Here is a 24,053-nt window from a genome sequence, read left to right as displayed (position 1 = left end):
ACTCTGCCTTGGCCCTCCTGACTGCCCCCCTACACCCTCGGGCGACTGTAACATAGTCCTTCTTGGTGATGACCCCATCTCTCCATTGGGTATATGCCTCCCTTTTAGCAAGGAGACATTCCCAGATGCTCTTAGTGAGTCTGTATTGCACAATTATAACAGTCATGAATAATTATTCTCTTAAGTGCAGGACATTGCATTTGTCCTTCTTGAATTTCATCTAACTGATTTTGGACTGGTTATCTAGTTTATCCAGGTCATTCTGGATCCTAGCTCTACTCTCCAGAGTGTCCCCAACTCCATCCAACTTGGTGTCATCCACAGATTTTCCAAATGTACAGTCAATTCCATCTTCTAAATCATTAATGGAGATATTAAACAATACCGGGCCAAGGACAGAGCCCTGGGTGATCCCACTCAGTATCTCCTCCTAACTGGTCAATGAGCCACTGAAGGCTATTCACTGAGTATGATGATATGAACAGGTATGTATCCCCTTTCATTTAGTCTGTATTTCCTTCACTTGTTAATGAGAATGTCGTATGTGACAGTGTCAAAAGCCTCGCTAAAATCAAAGTATACATTCACTGCTTTACCCCCATCCACAGGGCCTGTCATAGAAAGAAATCTTGCTGTCAGGCATGTTGCTCTTGGTGAATCCATTCTGGCTGCTCCCGATCACCCTTGTTCTCCTCTAAGTACATAGAAATATATTCCTTGAGTACCTGCTCCATGATCTTCCAGTGGCTGAAGCCAGAGTGACTGGTCTGTAATTTCCCAGATCCTCCCCCTTCCCTTGTTTTAAAATGGGCATTGGATTTTCCCTTTTCTAGTCATGTGGGACCTCACCCAAGTTCCATAAATTTTCAAAGATTATCAGTAATGGCAACCAAATCTTTCAGTACTGTAGGGTGTATTCCATGTTATCTTACTGACTTGAAAAAGATCTAGTTTCCGTAGGGAATCCTTGACATGTTCTACTATAGCCTGTTTGTTTCCTTTCCTCTTTGCTGCGAATTGCAATCATTATCTGGTAGCTTACTTTATTCATGAAGACTGAAGTGAAAAAGCATTAAATATTCCAGCTTTCTCCACATGATTCTGTAGCTAGATTGCCTTCTGCCTGCAGTTTATCTTACTTCTGATACAGTTGGAAAAATAATGTTTTATTGCCTTGTACAGCCCTAGCCAGTTTCATGTCAAATTATTCCCTGGCCATCCTGATTTTCTCCCTGAAAGTCTTTGCACTACCTTTATACTTTTCTCTTGAAATTTTGGCCAAATTTCCACTTTTTGTATGGATCTGTTTTGAGTTTCAATTAATTGAAACTGTTTAAGCAGGCTAGATAACTATTTTTCCAGGTTGAGTAGGATAGAAATAACTTATTAACTGAGCAGAACTGTTCTGGAGGGGGGAAAAAAACCATTATGTGATTGGGTAGCTAGAGACTGAATCATATTGCATATATAGTCAACATAAAAGTTGCATGTTCTAAGTTATTTTTTTACATTTGTGAGTGACTAGTGATTTCATCTAAATTTTATTTTAACACATGCAGTTTCCATACAGTAAAAGTTCATTTGAATCTTCTGCATAGGTTATATTTTCAACAAGTTATATTGTAATTAAGTAAAGTAATGGGTATTCTATTTTTTATGATTATAGAAAGGTCACTTTTAAATAGTGCCACGGTAGTATCAAAAGTAACTCTATAAATCATTATGCTTGCCGTGGTTGCTTTATATGCTGCAGTCTTCTTTAAGTAAGTTTGTGCCATAAAGGGGACTATGGCTATGTCTTAGCAGTCTTTTCTCACACCTTTTCTCTCTTAAAAATGATGTGGCTTCATATAGACAAATGAAGGCCAGGTTCTATCTGCTTTCTGCTGCTTTAGGTTACTTCATTCTTCAGCAGAAGAATGCAAAGTAGGCAAAGACTACAGTTAGCAGATTTAAAAAGTGGTATTGCATGTCTTTAATTAATTAAAGATACCCCAAGATCGTAATCTTTTTTGTTTTTGAGTTTTTGTGTATTAATTTCTTCTTAATTGTTTGTGATCTGTACAATTGAAGTAAAAATAAAAAATGTTAACAGTCCATTCTCCTGTTAGCCCCCTTCTGAATAGATGCACAGCCTTCTCATCCAAGTCTGCATAATAATGTGTTTTTCTTCTAGACCTATGTAACTCTAATTTACTTTAAATTTATGCAACCCTATTTCTTCCTCTCTTTCCAAACTTCTGGCTATGGTGATTTCTCTTTCTTATGAGACGTCTAGTCATATTTTGGGTTCCTTGCTTGCTTGTTTAGGCCTTCTTACCATCTTTTCCAATATATCTTTTCTTTCTTTGTTCCTTACCACCATCTGACTTCCACCAATACCACTTCACTCATTATTTGTGTTTGTCCCTAGCCACTGTCCTGTACCTCTGCTTTCTTGGATAGTCTGAGGGACACTGCTGGGTAGTATATTTTTTCCATAGTATATGAGAATTTATTCTATAGGTTCAGTACTGGGGCCCAACAGAGAAGATGAGATGGTTGTGAAAGTCTGTAAGGAGAAAAGGCCAAGAGGACTACTGAAGGTCATGCAATCTAGTATACAGGTGGAGCCTGTGGTGGGGAAAGGATCACATAGACTCTAGGCAGAGATGTGATAGAGGATTTAAATGTAATTGCACTCCAAAAAGTGATTAAAAAGTCTTTGTGAGATTCCATGTCTAATGAAATATCTTAAAACTTCACTTGATATGTTCATTTTATAAATAAAATGACTTTGGATCTGAGATTTAGGCTAGGTTGTTTATCAGCCTGAGTTCATTAATTATAAAGATTCTGCTGCTAGTATAACATTCTGCTGCTAATATAACAGTATTATTGTCAGTGTATTTTTGGGAATTGATTCAAGATCACTTTTGCCTGGGTATATGTATCATAACACGAGGTGTAAAAATAGATATTTTTATTTTTGATCACTAAGTAACTAAATACGTCTATGAATAATCAACAGGTGAGTAAGATTGCCCCATGTTATATTGCTACTTTTCTGACTATAATTGCATTAAATCAAGCCAGTTCTAAATTGTTATTTGGGCATCAGATAGCCAAATTTTGATTTGTATGTGTAGCCATGGAAATAGAATATTAATCTCTGGGTGCATCTACATGTGCAATTAATTTGGAGCAATAAACTCTGGAGCAGTTTGAGCTGGAGTAAACTACTCCCAGGCACAGTATCTACACATGCCTAGGGCAGCAGCAATATGAGCTGGGGTGGAGTAGTTTATGCCAGGGCCGCTCCTGCCCTGCTCTGCCCGAGGCTCTGGGTAGTGGCTTTTGGTGGCGGAAGAGCTGGATTGTGCTTGAGGGTGTTAAAAGTGCAGAGCCATGTGGCTAGGCAGCAGGCACGAGTCTGGCCTTCTGCTGCCTGAGCTGACTGGGTACAGTTTATTCCCACAGTCAGTGTCTACACATGCATTTAATCATAGTTAATTACTTTACTGTAAGATAGTATTGTCCCTGTTAATTAGTTTACTGTGGCATAATACCATAGCACATGTACACAGTGATACTCTACTCTGGAGCTAATTAGTGTATTCCCCAATACAGTGCATGTGTGTTTGTAATATTGAAGCAATAATGTCCAAGAAATGAAGTGTAATGAAAATATTATGACATGAAGAATCCATAAGAGCAGTGAAATGGAAGTTGTCTATGGAATAAACACTATAAAAGTATATACCATCTTCATAGATTCATAGATTGTTAGGGCCTGGGAAGGACCTTGCCAGATTATTGGGTCCAGCCCTGCTGCACTAGGCAGGAAGGACAACTGGGGTCAGGTGACCCCAGCAAGGTGACTGTCCAGTGTCCTCTTGAAGATTTCCAGGGCAGGTGATTGCACCACCTCTGGAGGGAGTTTGTTCCACAGTCTGGACACCATGACTGTGAAGGAGTTTTTCGTAGAATTGAGCCTGAAGTGGTCTTCCAGGAGTTTGTGTGCATTACTCCTGGTCTTTCCCAGGGGTGCCCTGGTGAACAGCTGTTCCCTGAGTTCTTGATGTACTCCCCTGATGTAGTGGTAAGCTGCTGCCAAGTCCCCTCTCAGCCTTCTGTTTTTAGGCTGAAGAGGCCCAAGTCCCTCAGCCTGTCCTCATATGGTTTGGCTTGCAAGTCTCTGATCATATGGGTGGCTCTTCTCTGGACCCTCTCAAGTTTTTCCACATCCTTGTTGTAGTGTGGCACCCAGAACTGGATGCAGTACTCCAGCTGTGATCTAACTAATGCTGAGTACAGTGGAAGAATCACTTACTTGGTTTTACAAGAGATGCATTGGTTGATGCATTCCATAGTGTTGTTCGTCTTGCTGCCTACAGCATTGCACTGACAGCTCATGTTCATTCAGTGGTCAGCTATTACCCCTAGCTGCCTTTCGGCCATGGTGCACATCAAATTGTTGCCACTGAGCCTGTAGGTATGTTAGGGATTATATGCCCCAAGATGGAGTACTTTACACTTCTCAGTGTTGAGCCGCATCTGGTTCCAATTTGCCCACCTCTCCAATCAGTCCAGCTCTGCCCATCTTAATATACAGAAGGTGATCTTCTGTCCACTAGCTTCAAAGGATTGTGAGTTTGGGCATAGTATTCAAGTTTGATTTGTTAATCTACAATTTTGCAAGAATATGATGAGTGTGGGTGTATTTTAACATACTTTGGAAGCATCCATGAAGAAATTGCTATTATTTCTCATATGCTTTCATACGGCACATCCAGATGAGTGCACATGTGCGGTATGCAGTGCCTCAGATCTCTCCATGGCACTGCAAACTGCATGTGTCACACAAATAGATATTTTCTGTGCTGATAATTTGCAGTGCAGTTGGTTTTTTTTTGACACTGGGAGATACCGGTGTGAAATAAAACCATGCCTGAAAAAAAAAAGGTGGCACACGTGGCAGCAGCATGTGTCTGAAACCAGAGCCTGGTTGGCTGGAGCCATTCTTCATCTGCAGGTCAGGCTCTGTGTGCTGGATCACCACCACTGGAGCCCTGGGAAGCCCCTAGGGCCCCAGCTAAGGCTGCTGAGGCCAGCCCAGGTGCTGGCCCCAGCCATCCCTCCCCCACCTGAGGACAACTTGCCATGTGTCAGAGCATGCATACAACAGCATTCCCCAGGGAAGTGGCAGCAACAAAACCGTGTGCCACTGGTGTTTGTACCTGGGGAAGCACACATGCATGCCCATAGAGGCCCGAGTGGAGACAAAGTAAATACAGTAAATGTAATTTCAGTGGCAGTGCCTTGTATGAAATATCAATGTTAGATGCAATATTAATGAGGAAAGAAAAGACATAAAGACAATTTCACTTATGTGTATTATATATTTGAAACTAAGAAAAGCCAGGTAGTTTAAGCTTAGGTCTTTCTCAGTCTTAACACTGTAGAGTTTATTTTAGACCAACTGAATGGCAATTTCAATGACAGAAAACATTTAACAACATATGAATGTTTAATTTGTTTCCTGTATTGGCTGGTCTAGATCTGACATTTCAGGTCACCCTAATGTAATGTTTAATAGACTGTGCTCATTTCTTTACTAGTGGACTGGAAGTGAGCATCTTTATTAAATATTTTGAAATAAGTATTACAGAGGAAAATGGAGTTTGTTACAAATTGTGTAACTTTAGCTTTTAACCTCACTTTACCTTGAATTCGATGAAACTGATGAAAGCTGTTTATTCTGACAGCAAATATTTTAATTTTTCTGTTTAATACTATAACATAAAGATGGGTGGGTGAGCAGGACACATGCTCTGGGTGCTACCTAACGGGGAGGGTGCTGTAAGGAAACTAGGGGACGCCTCACCATCTTGTTGTCTCCTGCCCTTCCCCCTCTCTCCCCTGTATTCTGCATCTTCCTGCAGCAGCTCCAATTAGTAGGAGAGGAGAGCAACAAAACACAGGCAGCAATGCAGGATTGTGAATCAGAGGTATGAGCAAAGTGAGCACCTCAGGTGTGGGGAGCATCATTCCATTTCCGCCCCCCCATACACTCCTTGGCGCAGCAGTGTACTACGCTGTGCGGCTTCTGTGGCTAGGCAGAAACAATGGAAGGCTTTCCCCACCACTGCAAAGACTCCTGGTAGCGGGGATCCTGTCGCCTCCTCCTAGTCAGCGCTCAGGAGCTCATCTTGCTCTAGTTATAAGTGCATGAAGGGCATTCTGAGAAACGGAGTTTCTGCTACTGGGGGAAAGTCACCACCTTTTCTGCCACCCAAAACTGGTGCCTCTTTGGCCATTTGTTATTTTCTGTGGCTAAAAAAATGTGGCATCTTACCACAGGAAGAGAAAACCCCCAGTGGCTGCTTAGAACAACATGGCACCACTGTTGTGCTGTCCTCAGTGCCTTCCAGAACTGGAGCTGCAGCTACTGCATAACAGAGGAAAAAAGGCGTGTGGGAATGGGGACTGCCCAGTGCACAATACTGACCAGTTACACCTTTTATTTAACACTATGTATCAAATCATAATGTAAGAATATACAAGTAAAATATGCATCTTGTGAAGAGACAGATCACTAGTGTCAATGAGTTCTCTGTAGGAAAAGAGAAGGAGGATGCCTTTTTCATCCTAGTATATGCTTATAAATCAATAGTTACTACAGGTTGTGATGCTGGAAAGCTTCCGATTGCTGAAGCTTTTGTAAATTGAGAGGGAATGGGTATAAAAAAGAATTCACTACTCCATCCAAAAAGCCTCATTTTAAATATTGGATTATAATGTTTTTCTTCATATTTTTGTCATTCGCATTCCATGCAAACTATAGACTTTATAGGCTATTATATGAACAACAGTGTTGATGGTCTATTGTTTACAATATAATAAAAGTTAATGGAAAGAAGCAAAATGCAATTCAGCTACTATAGAGATGTTTCTCAACCAGTAAAATAAATTGAAATTAACTGCCATTTCTGAAACATCTGATAGTTATTTTACTCATGCCTTACTGATATGTCAGAGGAAAAATATTTACATTAAATAGCGTGTAAATATTAATACAGATTTTTTTTTAAATAAATTCTTTGGAGCCTACTATTTTATTTATTAGTTTAAGTTGCAGACAGTCAGTTCATATGTTACTGATTTTCTTGGAATATCATTTTCCCTAGAGTTTATAATCAGGAAAAATATAGGCAGCATTACAGACAACACAAATCCAGTGAAGACAAAGATTAATCTCCATATGTTCTCATGAAACCATAACCTTTGTTGGTCTCATGGGATAACTTCTTACCCCACCCGCATGAACAAAATGGAAGCAGTGACAACAGTATAAATGTACCAAAAACTATTCATTAGATATACAGATTGTTTGAAAGAGTATTTATGATTTGAACCCAAAATATTATTTAAATAGAACTATGAACAAAATTTAAACTGTTTTTAGAGTTCCTAAATGTGAATGAACAATTTGCTAAGTCTGCAGTTCACACTGTTTTCAAACTAACAGTTACTTCCAAAAACATTTCCCAACTGTTTTAACTAAATATTGCATTCCTCACAAAGCAGCAGTGATGTACTGTGGTGCATACAAGCAAATCACTTACAATCTTTTAATTGTTTATGGGTTTTGCGGTCATCTGTCCATGGACAAAAAGCGCAATGTCCACTCATGCTTGCAGAAGGTTCTCTAGGGGGTGTGCTGTGGCAATTTGTAATTTAGGGCAGTCACACCAGACTCGATGGATTATATGTATCCATCATTCTTCATTTTATTTGTCCATTGATCAACTGTTCTCCAAGCTCCTGCAAAAAAAAAAAAAAAGTACCGTCTTCTTAAATGTGATCTTTGCTTCCAGGTTGCGTTGTGGCCTAGCCAAATGATGAGGCTGGCAATGGCAGCCACATCCAACATATTGAAAAATAGTGTCATTGGCCACCTGTTGATTTTCCATCTGCAGGTGGTCATATAGACTAAGTGGTCAAGGTTATCCACCCCACCCTTGTTTTTATTGTAGTCGTGAATGAAGTCCGGCTTTCTTTGCTCTCCACCCACTGGCAGGTCATGGTGTATGCTTGACAGCAACAGCACAACTTTGGACTTCTTTGGAACATAGGGAACTAGGGTGAGTTCCCCAAGAAAAAAAAAGCAGAGTGGAGGGTGGCTATCCATTAGTTACCATGGACACCTGAAATGGACATGAATGAGGTATGAATGACTGCTGACCTTTCAGATGCGTCCACCCAAAGTGACCAAACATGTCTAGGCCTGTCATTTATACAGAAATTGCATCAGGGCAACAAGTTACCCCAATGTGTTAGCATGGGCTTGAGGTAAGTTGTTACCCCATATGGAAAAACACATTTACACCTGAGGTAACATGTTACCCTAGGCAGTTTTTCATCCACAGAGAGAAAACTTTTCATTCATGTAAGCTGGCTGTTCTTTGGGTATATTATGCACTGTGGTGCCAGTGACAATGTTCTAAAAAGATTTTTTTTTTTAGAATTAATTTTGAGATACTACACAAAATATATTTCTGGGGTAGGAAATTATCCCATGGGAATGTATGAAAGTTAAGGATTCACTAAACACAAGAGCAATTTATTAAGTAGAAAGGTCTGCCTACTGCAGATGTCTATTAAAAGTATACAGTTGCTGTGTGGGCAGAAGTTCCACAGCATGTGGACTGATCTGTAATAGTCTTTAGTCTTCTTATAATACTTAAATATTAAATATATATCAGACAAAAAAACCCAACCCTTCTTCTTTGTATATGTAACCATTCTTGTTCTTCCCTGACCAATAAGTAATTCCTTGAAGTCACAGGGTGAGTCTACACATGCTGTTAATTCTCAGTAGGCTTATTACCTGTGCAGTAAGACTTCCCTGGCAGCACATCTATACATACTTCCTGTTGACAGCAGACTTGCTTCCAGCAGGAGCAGCATTGTATAGGGTGGTTCCTGCCATGCTCTGCACCCCCACCCTGCAGCAGCCAGGAGGACTAGCAAGGAGTATAGGGCCAGGAGAGCTCTGCCAGTTCCAGTGTCAACTGTCTCCTGGCCCTGTGCAATTCAGATGTGGACCTAATGTGTACCCAGACAGGAGACAGCTGCCCCTGCAGCAGACAGAGCTCTCCTGGCTTAGTTCCCATCAGGCCACATGCTAGGAGCTGTCCCAGGAATGGGGCAACTGCCATTGAAACCAGCCTCTGCCCACTCCCCAGAGCGGTCAGCTCTGTGTTGTGCAGAGCTGCTCTGGGGAACAGGTAGGGGGTTCCCAGTTCCCATGTGCTCCCTGGTGCATCCAGCTCCATGCCACACAGATCTTCTCTGGGGGATGGGTAGGGACTGGTTTTCCAACCCCCACTCACCCTCTGGAGCTGCTGGCTCTGTGCTTGGAGCTGGGTAGGGGGAAGAGAGCTCCAAGTCCTTGTACTGATCAGCTCCTGGCTCCTGGGGGGGAGCCAGAAGCTGAGCAGCACTAGGAGCAGTGACAGAGAGCTCCCTGTCCCCCATAGCCCCCTGCTGCCTAGGTTGACAAGGAGCAAATTTGTTTCTGGTCAGCATCTACATGAGTATTACTGCACAGTAACTACTGCTTAGTTAATCTAGTAGTAATGTTTATAGGTACTAGGTAACCATGCAGTAAGCTAATTTACTGCACAATAAATGGTGTAGATGGTGATGATTTACTGTGCAGTACATTAGTCTCTGTGCCTCTCTGTGGGGCATCTTCAAGTGTCCTCTTTTCCTCCTCTTTAGCCACTTCTATGTCCCACAGCTTAAACAGCAATATCAAGCAAAACTGAAACAATCAAATGCACCTGGGGCACCTTTCTTTAAGCTCTCCCAGGCCTCTACACAGTTCTGCTGGCTTTTCCCAGCTTGGGCCCTCCTGGGTCTACTCATGGTTCCCATGGTTCCCCCAGTCTCTGGTAATGCTTCTCCACTAAGCACAGGAAATTCCTTCAGCTAGCACAAGACAGGGGCAAATACCAGTTCCTTGTTCTCTGCTTCCAGTAGTGGGCTCTTGCCTCCAGCTCTGCCCAGGTCAGATTTGTTAGGGTAACACTATGTGGATTTTTGAGGAGCACTGGATTTGCAGCTGAATGAAGGCATGACCTGTGGCCTAGAAAAAGCTGCTGACCACAAGGCAGAATAGTATATTAAAAGTATATTGCAAGATGCTTAGACAGGCAGATTTTGCTTATGAATGCTTATGCTAAGCCAGCCATTTGCTTATACTAAGTAACCTTCTTAACTGTGTTAACTATTTTCTGAGGAAAAAGCAGTTTCATAGTTTCATAGTTGATAGGGTTGGAAGGGACCTGAGCAGACCATCAAGTCTGACCCCCTGCCTTGGGCAGGAAAGAATGCTGGAATCAAATGACCCCAGCTAGGTAATTATCTAGCCTCCTTTTGAAGACCCCCCCCCCACCCCAAGCTAGGAGCAAGCACCACTTCCCTTGGAAGTTGGTTCCAGATCCTAGCCACCCGGACTGTGAAGTAGTGCTTCCTGATATCTAGCCTGAATCTACTCTTGATCAACTTGTGGCCATTATTCCTAGTTACTCCGGGTAGTTCTCGGGGGAACAGGGCCTCTCCCATTCCCCATTGGTTCCCCCGGTAAGTTTGTAGATGGCCACCAGAACCCCTCTCAGCCTTCTCTTGTGGAGGCTGAACCGATTCAGGTCCTGTAGCCTGTCCTCGTAGGTCCTTCCCTGCTACCCCTTGACCATGTGAGTGGCCCTCTTCTGGACCCTTTCAAAGAAAAAAACCCACTTTAGGTGCTTCACTCGAGCCATTTTCCGAAATTCACTCCAAATGTAATATCGCACACCACTGGTTATGACATATCACCTCTCCCTCAAACCCATTTGGAAAATCCTCAAACAGTTGCAACCCATACTAGAAAAGACCTTATGCTTAAAGAGATTTTCCCAGAACCATTCATCCTAGCCTTCAAACAAGCACCAAACCTCGCTAACCACGTTACCAGAAACAAACTTCCTCAGGCCCAGAACGCACTGAATGGATCCAGACCATGCCATGACAAGAAATGCAAAACCTGCAAAACATATCTCCACCACCCCTACAATTACTACACCCCACAACAGAGCCATTAGCATTCCCAGATCTTACAGCTGAACCTCCAGAAATGTAATATATCTCACCCAATGCACAAAATGCCCTGATGGAAAATACATAGAGGAGACCAAATAACAACTGCACACCAGAATGAATGCACACCGGGAATCTATCAAAGACAAGAATACCCAATTACCTGTGGGGGCACATTTCTCACAAGAAAACCACTCTCTCTCCAATCTCTCAGTTCTAATTCTCAAAGGAAACTTACAAAACGCTTGTCAGAGATGAGTCTGTGAACTTCACCTCATCAGCCTTCTGGATACTAAAAACCATGGACTAAATATAGACATTGGATTTATGACACATTATAACCTGTCTAACATCTGACTCCCCAGGTACCTCTCCACTATTTACCTGTTACATTCATCTCCCTTCTCGCCACAACCCAGCCTGTCTCTGACCCAGCCTGCCACCCACTGACTCCTCAATTTAGATCTTCACTGACTGCCTATCTTGTATGCATAGCAGCCCAGCCTGTGATTGCTTTACTATTCATTCTATCCAGGAAGAGCGCACGCCAACTGCAGAAACTTCCTCAGGGTGGTGAAGGGTTTTTAAAGCCAAAAGCTTACTTAAATATTTTTTTCAAACTATTTAAGTTTATCTAATAAAAGAGATTAGATTCACCTGAAGAACCTTGTCTGCCAAATGTATTTTTTAACATTTTATCCTGCACAGGAATTTGCCTTTTCTATAAATTAAGGATAATGCAAAAAATTAGATTACCTATAGTTTTCTTCTTAATTGTATTTGTATTTGATGCATAAACAGACAATTTAATATGAATATTTTTATGTATATGTAATCTGATTTCTAATTGTTTTGCAACCTCTAGATGTAGGCTGAAATATAGACAACTTAATTTTTTAACCCACTTCTTATTTGTTTATGCTGGGGATGGATGTCCTTTTATACTACTCACCTACGAATATGTGGGAGACCTATCAGACTGTAAAAAGAGGACAGTGCTAATTATTTGAATTTCTGCTCAAAAGGGTATATTTGCACGGGCACCTTGATACATTCCTCCTCCTTTTAATGGTTTCAAGGATTACTAATTTACAAATTATCTTAATCCCTGAAAAAAAATCTAAGTTCAGATAGCACACAGCTTCAGCCATCTTGATAAATCTACTAGCCATACCAAATGTGGCTCTTGGAACTGTGTTTATATTAAACCATCCTCCCATGCACATTCTGGAGAGCCCAGATAAAATATCCCTAAGCAATATATGTGACACTCTGGATACTGGATGGAAGAACTTTACTGAAAAGACTACAGGTTCAAGAAATTCTTTTATTACAAGGAAGGAAATTAACACTTGAAAGATATACTCATTGAATTCAATATTCACTTATGGGCAACTCTGAACAATACTGACCAAAGGGAAGTCCCAGTAGTAGTTTGTGAGCTACATAATCCTGAAACGCACTGATTTAGAAGTTAGCTTTCCAATATAGAAAAATTAACAATGTTGCTAATAGGGATTGCAAGATATGTGTGGTTCACTTTACTTTTGTCATATTTTCATAGAAATCATAGAATCAATGAGTCAGAAGGGACCTAGACAGATCATCGAGTCCGACCCCTGCCATGGGGGAACACTGGGAGTGGCAGGAACTGTCATAAGACCCCAGCCAGGTGCCTGTCCAGTCTCCCCTTGAAGATTTCCAGGGAAGGTGAGAGCACCATCTCTCTGGGAAGCCTATTCCAGGCTCTGGCCACCCTTACAGTGAAGTAGTTCTTCCTAATATCTAACCTAAACCTATCCTCCCTCAACTTCTGGCCATTGTTCCTGGTGACTCCAAGGGGGGCCCTGGTGAACAGACTTTCCCTGAATCCCTGCTGCTGGCCCCTGATAAGGTTGTAGGCAGCCACAAGATCCCCCCTCCATCTCTTTTTGCGGAGACTGAAGAGATTCAGGTCCCTCAGCCTCTCCTCATAGGGCTGGCCATGGAGGCCCTCAACCATACGAGTGGCCCTCCTCTGGACACTCTCCAGGTTCTCCACATCCTTCTTGAAGTGCGGTGGCCAGAACTGGACAGAGTACTCCAGCTGTGGCCTGACCAGTGCCGCATAGAGGGGGAGCAAGACCTCTCTGGACCTGTTAGTGATGCTCCTGCCTATTGCTTCATCACACTGGCGACTCATATTCATCCTGGAGTCAGTCCTGACTCCAAGATCCCTCTCTGCCTTTATATAGTTTGAAAATCTTTAGGACATCCTTTATATTTGTCCTTTAGTCAGGAATCTGATTTCTCCGTTGAACCACTGTCAGAGTACCCAATAAACCACCTTACTTTGAAGTTCATTTTTCTCAGGGCTGTTTCCTCAGCATGGAGAGTCAAAATGCTTTAGTAAAGTCAGAATGTGGGCCTTAAATTTTGAGAGAACTGTAGCCATTTCAATATATGCCTTTTATGCCCTTGTATAGAAACATGAGAAGATACAAGGTGCATGTGCAGTCTCTGCAAACCCTGCAGGTCCAAAAGAGGGAAGGGGGGGATCTAGTCTTGCATATATTGGGTATATGTGCTGCAACTACAGAAGGGTTCACAATGACTACATCTTCAATCACACTGACTACATCTTTAATAACAAAAGTTACTCTATAAATACCTATTCTGCACTGCTATTGCGGATTCCAATCAATGGAAGTTAGGCTTGAGCCCAAGGCCCCTGCTATACATTACATATATTATGCATTTAACTGGTTAATCATGTAATAAATTTTAACCAGCCATTTGTGCAAAGTAAGCCTGGCCACAAGTGCAAAGTAATTATCACAGAATTAGTTGGTTAATTGCATAATAAAGTTACACCGGTCACACAGGCAAAATAATAATTACCATGAAAATGACTATCCAGCTATAAGAAGAGCCAACCATCTACAAAGTTATTGCTTTAAAATAAGTAACAACTATATAGTTGGTTTCTATTCAGCTTTAATTTGAACATGTAGCAGGACCCCAACTTACATCACATTGTTAAACACTTCAATAAACACAGTATAATAAACTACATAAAGTAGACTACACAGCGGTTTTCAGGTTTATTAGGGCTGCACATACACTCAAATCAGCGTTTGGAACTACCTGTCTTACCTGGGATTTGCCTGTACAATTATGGGGCTGCATTCTTGCTTCCTCACTAATAGATGCAAGAACTTCATAAACACTCTTCCTGGGAGACTCTAATTTTACACAAATCTAATTAAGAAAAAAATGTGTTAAAAAAATCCCAGCAATTAGAGACTTTATGTATATGGTGTGCAGCAGTATCCTTTATCAGGAAGGAGCTTAAGGAAGTAGTATCAAAATAGATCAATATCAACTTTAAGGAATGAAGAAACATGCTTTTTTTTGCTTCTTTAAGTTCTGTTTTGGTTTTTGCTTTATTATTCAATAAATCTAAGGTTTCTCATGTTGAGGAAGAAATATGGTTCAGAATAAAACACTTGTTAAACATTTTCTTTCCTAGATTGACTTTTGTCCCCAGTTCTTCCCATCCAAGATAAGGTTTGGGGCTTATTTACAATATCCCCTTAACAATGTATGTGTGTAGGTAACACTGAGATAACAGGTTAGACATTTATGCTTAGTCTGTGACTAAGAACTTATGCTGAGTTTTTGTTAAGAATACCTAAAGAATTTGAATGCCTAATTCTTACTAAAGTTAAGGGATATTCAGACTCTCTCAGGATGTCTTTGAAATACTCAAGTGTAGTGGCATGGAACCCTCATGACTAAATCTAAACTTTCCTGGTCTATATCAAAAGCGAGGCACAAATGTTACCTTTCATACTAGTAGGGACAGAGTAGCCCCACAAAGAAACTTAGCAAGTTATATATGCATTTTCCATTTTTTTTCAGGATACTTTTTCTGGGAAATGACTTTTATTTTAGAAGTAACTTATACTTAAAAGAATTAGAAGTGAAACAAACCATGTCAGAATTCTAGTTTCTATATTGTGGTTTCATCTTTTATATAGCCAGTACAGTCACAGAAGTATTGTTGATGATAAACTAATATCACACTATTTAGTAAATGTATGTCAAAGATCTTTTTCAAGAGTTGAATACAGCTTTTAAAATAATATGGAAAATAAAAATTGCTGAGAGAAGACATTGCTGAAGCATTTTCAGGTAGAGTTTATAAATGCAAAAGTTCCAAATACTAAAACTTGACATCTAAGGATTAACATGGGTTTAGTGGATAGAATCCTGTTTCCAAACAAACACATCCATCAGTGAGGCCTTGACAACTATGGATAATAGTCTTCTACATGTGGTGTATGCCAAACAGGACACAGTAGATTTAGCATTAAAATGTTATGTTAAAAGCTACAAAAAGATATACTTGTTCACTGCAGAATGACTGACATATCAATGCTTGTATAAGGTATGGTGCAATTTGATTGATGTGAACTTCATGAATTCCTTTAATTACACTGTATAACGTGAATATTAGCTTAGATCAGGTAACTTTACTACATTATAATGCTGCACTAATATTTCTAATGTGATAAGATGAAAATACCTTAATATCAATACATGGATTTAATGTCAACTCAAGTGCGAGAAAATAAAATGTCTTGTGTACTTAGCTTAAGAAAAACAAATAATATTGAAACCAAATGTGGGTGGGGTGTAAGAATGCACACAGGCTCATTTATATATTTTTAAGTAGTGTATGTGAAGACTGTGTATACGTGGGTATTTGTGTGTGTGTGTTTGTCTTTGTTTAAGTGTGATTCCTATGAGATGTACTAATATGTAAAAAAGCTTACTGGAAGACTTCTAACTAGTGTTCAAAGGCTTGATTTTGGCTTTGAAATATAGTTTTAAAAAGCACTTGTTATCCCTGAGCCCATACAACATTTCTATTTTTTTTCTACATTTATTCATTAACTGAAAACCTATGGAGGATTTTATTAATTTAAAATGTTTCTTTAAATTGAGCCAAATTATCATCTATATAATGTATGCATTCTGTTTTTAAGAAAAGCATGCAGGAGGCAGGGTAGATTTTCACCTTATAGACTATCTCAGTCAGAGATGCATAAGCTTTTGTAAGCTGTGCTGCAGTGCTGACACTATGCAGCTGGGTAGGGAGAGGGGGCTGTCTGCACATGGTCTGCAGGCTCCTTTAGTCTGCCTGGTGACAGATGGCAGGAGTGCAAATGGCAGCCCTGATTCCCTGCTCAGAATGCCCAGGGTCAGTCTCTGTTTTTCTGCTGCACCATGTGGGTATTATGAAGAAGAGGTGGTAGGGATGCTGGAGGACTATTTTACCTTCTGGGAGAAGCCACAGCATGTACAGACATTCACTCTCCCAGGAGAAATTCCCCTGGAAGTGATTTAACCCAGTTGCTCACAGTTTATTTTGCTCCTAGAGCTGTCATTTTTACTTTGGGAGAAAAGGCTTGAACATCTTTATACTTGTGGTTTCTCCTGGGAGAGCAGTGAGTTTCCCAGGAGAAACTAAATATCTGTAGGGTGGCCCTCCAGGGAAACAGTGTGTCACTTGTTGGACTCTGCTGGCTCCATCAGGGAGCACAACATGCCCCCTTCCCAATTCCTATATTGTGGTGTAGGAAAACACAGGCTTACCATAGGCAGTCTGGGTCAGCCAGTCAGGGCTGTCCTATGCACTGCTGTCATCTGTTACCAAGCGGAGCATGCCTAGATGTGTTCACAGAGCTCTCTCCATCTCCAACTGGGCAGTGTCAGCAGCGCAACCTCTGTACTTTTCAGGCCTCAGTGTTTGAATGTCTGTGTAGGGGGCTCTGGATAATTTTCTCTAGCAAGAAAACAGACCTAGGAGAGTTTTCTCAGATGTTGAACGTATGTACTCAGCCTCTGTGTAGCTATCATAGTGGGAGGTCCATTAGGGATAGGTTAGATTGGATATATATTTTATTTGAAGTCAATTCAGTGCTAAGGTTACAGTAAAAAGAGGCAAATTCAGACTTTTTACTGAGAGAAAACTATTGGTGTAACTTTTCATAAATCTCATTTGGAATGGAGAGAGAAGTTGACAGAATACATTACAAAGGATTTTTTGTTAGAAGTGAATGTTTGCAACGTTAATTAAATGAGTCATGGTATAACTCATTCAGAAAACAATAAAAAAGACACCAATGTGGATCTGATTCTGACATACAGTAGAGTATTGTGCTACTGTACTAGAGCGTCCACTGATTTCACTTACAACTCTCATAGCAACATACTGTTCAGGTTGCATTTAAAAGTTATCCAGTCTACAAAAAAAATGCACTTCAGAGTATAATAGTATTATCATACACTACTTTGCAGATTTTATCACATGGAAAACTAAGAATACCTAACTCACTGTGTATTTCTAGTCTGTTATGGGATTTAGACCTAAAGTTATCAGTTATAGTCTTTGATATTATGTTTTTAAAAGGTTCGTGTTTATGATAAAATTATATACAGCAGTAAGTGTTAAATTATTGTTATTTATTTGTGGTACAAATCTGCTTTTTAATTTGTCTTGTTAGCAGTAATATTTCACCAACATGAAGTAACTGTAGCCACTTTTAACAAAGTTAAAATACAGTATGTCTACGAATGCATATATTCTGTCTTAGATATTACTTAATAAGGGGGTGGCGATCAAAATAATGTCCTTTAACAAAAAGTAAATTCAATTTATATGCTAACTGGTTCTTTCAAATTTAACATGTCATTTGTTTAGAATATGTAGGTAGTTATTTGTTAGCCAGAATTCATTCATTTTCTTCACAGTGGTTGGGCCAACTAAATTTAAGCAAGCAGGGCTTATACACCCAATTCTGCATTATCTTATCTGGTAATAAAGAACCCTCTGGGTTTGACAGATTGTCATGGCAATTATTCACAAGATGTTATGTAGCAGTTGTATCTGTCAGCCCATGCAGTATGGAATATTTTAACTGGCAGTCTTCCAAGAATGAACATTAATCTTCCCATCTCCTATTACAGTTCCTAATCAAGACATTCCAGGGGTGATTGCACTAACATTGTTTGAAGACTACATCTACTGGACAGATGGGAAAACCAAGTCACTCAGCCGTGCCCACAAAACCTCAGGGGCAGGCAGAATATCACTGATTAACTCATGGCATGCCATTACAGATATCCAGGTGTATCATTCTTATAGACAACCTGATGGTAATTATGCTATCCATGCTTTCCATACAGCACATTAACATCTAGTTTTTTAATTAACTTTTCTTTGTGTGTTTAATTTGAATTGTTTTCTAATCAACAGCTATGAGTCGTTATGTACTTTAGATTGTTTCAAGTAAATTTGCTAGGTGTCCTTAATGTCTTTAAGAAGCTTTAAATAATATTGGTAACAGCTGAATCATATTGAATACACTGCTGAGTTGTTGAAATTATACTGCCCAAAGATAATAAAATCAGGCCAGTCACAGGGAAAAAGCATTGCCCAAATTTTCATTGTTATTGCTACCAAATCAGGAAAGTTGTAATGTTCCTTAGAAATGTGAGTGCCAAGGACACCCTAGAGCTAAGTGAACAATTGCCAGGACTGTACAAGAATGAGAGTACTATTACTGTGCCTTATCTCCTGCAGTCCACATATTATACTTCTATTTGACTAAAATTTGCCAGTTTGTCTAGGTTAGCCAATAAGTCTCAGTATTGTAAAAGATTAGTACTTTTTTTTTTCATTATTTCAACATCTCAATTTACATTTTTTACTAATGAATTAATTTGCTTCATATAAAATGCTTGTTCTCCTTGGTCAGAACACTAGAAAGACTGATGGGAAATAAAAATGTGTTTGATTGCTTGTTTGTTTTTAAGGAGCATTTTGTTCCTATGGTACTTCAGTGTAAAAACAGTGTAATTTAGTTCCCCTTTTAATAGAAAATGTTTTGGCAAGCATACTAAGATAATAGCCTTTAGTTTACCAGAAGTTTCCATTAACAAATAATAAATTTCCTTATTTTGTCGTTTTTGTCCCTGTGAATCAGTGTCTCAGGTAGTAAGTTTTAATAATTCTTTTTCTCTTTATATTTGCAGTGTCTAAACATCTGTGTACAATAAATAATGGTGGCTGCAGTCATTTGTGTCTCCTAGCCCCTGGCAAAACACATACCTGTGCCTGTCCTACTAACTTTTACCTTGCTGCAGATAACAAGACCTGCTTATCAAATTGTACAGCCAGTCAGGTAAGGGAGATGTTGTCTTAGTGTACTCGCAGTTTATATGTTCAGGTTGGGGTTTTTTTTAACAACTGAATGTGGGAGTTCATCAAAGTTGTGGTATCACCAAAAGAGCCTACTGCACCATAACACAGCTTTGAAGTAACATCAGCTACTTTTTATGTAGACAAGGTAGGTTATGAAATAAAGAAAACTCTAGTTTGTGTATAAATAGAAAAATTTTTAAAAATCATGTTTGAAATGTTATAAAAAAAATATTTGTGTACAAAGCTAGGACCCTTTCATGACTAATTGCTTAGCAAGCAGGAGGCAATTTTGCATGGGGTGCTGAGGACAGCATTTCAGAACAGTAGTATTTATACTTCCTCTGCAAAAGTTTTGAATATGTTTTTCTAAAAAAAATTAGACAGTAAGTCCAATTGCTTATTGTGCCAAATTTAATATTTAAATTTAATTAATACAGTTTGAAACAGAGCAAGTCAATCCCTTCTTTAAGTGTAAGTGTCAACACAACCTGTACTTTGTAGTGTAGATAGCAATGTTTTCATAATGTATTTTGGTGATACATACAAAGGGATAATATCTATGTGAGAAATAGTGATTTCAAATGTAATATATTTCTATTTTTCACCACTGCACTTATACTCTGTCAATTAATATATCTCCAATGGGACTACAAACTTCCCAAATACCTGAGTGATATTTAAGCAACTATCATTTGTTTTAATAACAAGCTGCTAAAAGAGAGAGAGCGGGAAAGAGACTTATTGAAGTTCTCCCCAAATGTTGAAATTTCTGGATATATTGCTATCAGTTACAGGAAATATTAAGCCCTGAACCAGTAATTGATATGGGGTTCATATGTTCTATCTTGAGGCTATTTACAGAAAGTAGCTTAGTAATTTCCTTTCTACTGTGGAAAACAGCACATTTTTCCAGCCATGGCTGCTGAGAAATATCATAAGAGCAGGCTATAGAATGAAGCACTTTCAGTAATTGTAGATGTTTGTGGAATAAATGAATGAATGAACAAACGACAGTGTGTTTCTTTCTAAGATCTATCTATTTGGATTCAGAGTACTAAGGAAGCTTACTTTTACAGGCAGAATATGAAAGCAGGACCCTACAAGCCATAAGCTAACTACCCATCTTTCAATCAATTCATAATATGAGATATAAAGATGCATTCATTCCAAATACCTTGGTTCATATAAATATGATCAAACTTAACATAGCATAACATTAGCTGTAAATAGAGACTAACATGAGAGTAGTAAATCCAATTAGGAAAAAATAGCTGTGCATGACACACAGTGTTTCCCACAATCATCCACTGTAAATAGATATATCTTTGACAATTTACTAACTGTGAGGGTGGTTAAACATTGTTACATAGTACTTATAAAGGTTTTGTAATTTTTTTTTAAGACCAAGTTAGACAAACACTTGACTGCAATTGTTTAAACAGGTGTGATCCTACCTTGAGCATAGGACTGAATAAGATGAACTCCTAAGGTCCCTTCTAGCTGTATTTTCAATTAGTCTATTAAAAAATCATAAACTATGTCTAAAATACAAATTCATGTAAACATTCAACAAAATCAAGTTGTGATACGTTGCCAAGGTGGCTGGAATTCACTGATCTTCAAACCATCTGTAAACATATGAACAAAAGTTCAATTTATTTAGCTTAATAATATGATGAAAAATCAACTTGATCATGATCTCTAATATTTCCATGGGAAAAAAATTCTTCTAATGGAAAGACATTAGTCTAGCTGGAAAAGGCACAACAAGGTTCCAAAGGTTGAAGCTGAAGCTAAATAAATCCAGGCAGTAAAAAGGTATAGAAAAATTTAACAAGTAGGTCAAAACATGGGAACAGCTTACAAAGATTTTTTTGGATTCTCTGTTACTTGGTCACAGAAATCAAGATTAGTATTTTCTAAAAGAAACAGTTTAATTCAGCTAAAAATTACAGATTTTATGGAGAAGGTAGCCATCTGACTCTTGTCTACGCTGCATGTGAGAAGACATGGTCATAATGGTCTGTAAAGGCCTTAAAATGTATTGGACTTCAAGTAGTGCAGTCCCACTAAATGTGCAACACCACAATATATTATCTCTATCTTTAGCTTCAGTGGGCCACTATTTTACTCTTGATTCTATGTTCATTCCAGAGAGAGGCTCACCTTACATTTATCATTTGTACTAATTTGCTTTATATGCTATGTCAGTTTATAGAAGAAACACGTATCACAGTATTAATAAATAAATACTTTTTGCCTACTAGAATGTAAAGGCATTAAAAGTGTTCATACTTAAATCCTAAAAAGATAAATATATTTCTATTATTTTAATTTCTTTCATTAAAAATGTGGATGGTCTTCATAGTGATGATGATAATGATTCACATGATTAAGACAAGCTTAGTATCTTTTATAATGAAACTTCAAATATCTACTTTTATATTATACTGAATATTTTCCAGTCAGTAATAACTAGTGATCTTTTACAATAGTCTTCACTGCTTCTGCAAAATGTCCATGTTTACGAGGTGAAGTGTAATAAAGCACTATAGTGTTCCATAGTGTAGAGAATGCAATCCTCTCAGGCATGACATCACAGATATCCTTTTTTTTTTTTTTTTTTTTGCAATGATCTGAATAAAAATACTAGAGGAGATAGTTACAATAATGTGGTAGCAAAATGATGAATTATCAGCTTTACTAGCAGCAGTGTTTAAAATGCCTAACTGTACTTCTCAAATAATAAGGTATAATTAGTGTAACTATTTTTAATTTAAGAAGCAACCTTGTTACTTGCCCCTATATTATTTTTAATCACTCATTTAGAATGAGTCATTCAGGGAGTGAATTGTTTTTACATAATTGTCAGAAAACTAATGCATACTATTAGAAAATGAAGTGGATGTTTTTTAGGGCTGTTTCATTTTGACGCTATTTCAAGTCTTTTCGTGCTCAAAACAGCAAAATTGAAATGAAATGAAAGGAATCGAAACAGCCTCAAAATGAAACAAGGGCCATTGAAATGTTTTGAAAAGTTTCAATTTTCGAAGCTGAAGCTGGGCTTGCCTGCAGGGAAACAGAAAGTAAGGAGAGGGAAGGGGAAGATGGGGGGAAGGACTGTTCTCATATTGACTGTGTAGCTATGACTACAGTGACTATGATCCTTCCCTGAGGTCCCTTGCTATCCCTATGCTCTGAGGGAGGGATGGAAATACAGCATAAAAAGCAGCATTGTTTGAACTGAGCTGCTTTCTGCCTTGGGGTCAGAAGCGTCAGAAAACAAAGGCTATAATTCATTTCCTACTTGCTAACCTAGCACAGATTTTCCCGCACACCAAGGCAAAGACACTATGAAACACACCATGAAGCATGTTGGAAAGACAGATAGCAAGCTTTCACGGAGGGGCAGAAGAGGGGTAGAGGGAGAGCTGTAAGTCCTCCCGTTCCCCCCAACTGAGATGCAGCCTCTTTTCTACAGCAAGCAGGCATTAGGCTTCCAGTTCTACAGGCAGCAAGGAGAGAGGAGCAGTGCCACTGCCTGTGCCTGAATCTGCATCCCCTCCAAGAACACCAGCCATAACCCGCCTCCCACCACCCACACCACCATCACCACCATGACAACAAGGAGCACCAGCAGGACGGTCTCCTCCACCCTCATTTCACTTCTCACTCTGGGCCTTCCAGTGTCAGAGGAAGAGCTAGAACTGGATCTGAGTGCCATAGCAAGGGAAATTCTAGGGAAAGATGGGGAATCATCTGAGTTTGTGCTCCACATCCCTCAAGTTTCCCCTAGAGCCAGGTCTCCTTCCTTAGAAGAGACTTTGGAGGAGGTTGAGGTAGAGGTTGTGGCAGCAACTGGTTCAGCTGAGTCTGTTCCTCCTGTTGCTGTGCCTCTCCCTGGTGAGAAGGGGGAAAAGGCAGCATCCACACATGCACCCGCACCCCAGAAGTGAGCAGGTAGTGTGGTCTGGGATCATTTTGAGCTGGCAGATGATCCCACATGTGCTATCTGCCTGCACTGCCAATATGGGGCCAGGTAGGCTGGGGCACTTCTGGACGGTCCCGGCAGGTATGTGGGGTCCCTGGGGTCGGTGCCAAGTGACCCCTCCGACCAGGCGGCACCACCTTTCTGAGCCCCCAGCCTCCCAAAGCATAGGCAGGCCACCCTGGAACAGTGGGGGAAAGGCAGACAGAAAGGGGGGTGAATTGCAGAGGCGAGTGATATTACCCAGACCACTGGGGAGATTCTTGCTGTGGATGGCCAGGCCTTCTCAGTTAGGTGAGCAGCCAGGGTTCAGATGACTCATGGTGCTTGTGGCCCTATCATTCCAAGAGGCTGCATACTCCACTTTCAGCAAGGCAATGGTGCTCTCCCTGTATGAGGAATGCAGGGAGTACTTAAGGGAGGATCTTTGCAAGGCAGGTCTGCAGGTGGCCTTACACTTCACCTTGGACATCTGGAGCAGCCAGGTTGGAGATCATGTATACCTTTCCCTCACAGGGCTCTGGTGCAACCAGTCAGGCCATCGGTGGTCTTTCCTTCAAGACAAGGTGATGGATGAGTCTTACATGGCAACAGAGGTCATGGGGGCCATGAACTACTTGGTGCAGGGCTGGTTCATAGTTTCATAGTTTCTAGGGTCGGAAGGGACCTGAGCAGATCATCTAG

At 39.9% G+C, this 24,053-nt stretch overlaps 1 protein-coding gene across 1 annotated transcript in view; it reads left to right on the top strand.

Moving 5' to 3' along the window:
• LRP1B (LDL receptor related protein 1B) overlaps positions 1 to 24,053 on the top strand; it is a 1,585,724-nt gene that overhangs the window by 1,352,201 nt on the left and 209,470 nt on the right. The window contains exons 61-62 of the mRNA XM_019553609.1: positions 18,145 to 18,333; positions 19,213 to 19,361. Coding sequence (XP_019409154.1) covers positions 18,145 to 18,333; positions 19,213 to 19,361 — 338 coding nt within the window. The remainder of the gene's footprint in view (positions 1 to 18,144; positions 18,334 to 19,212; positions 19,362 to 24,053) is intronic.

Source organism: Crocodylus porosus, unplaced genomic scaffold (assembly GCF_001723895.1).
Source record: "Crocodylus porosus isolate Cpor-Errol unplaced genomic scaffold, CroPor_comp1, whole genome shotgun sequence".
In the NCBI taxonomy this organism is placed as follows: Eukaryota; Metazoa; Chordata; order Crocodylia; family Crocodylidae; genus Crocodylus; species Crocodylus porosus.
Note: the sequence above shows the minus strand (reverse complement) of the source record. Positions and strands in the feature narration are given on the sequence as shown.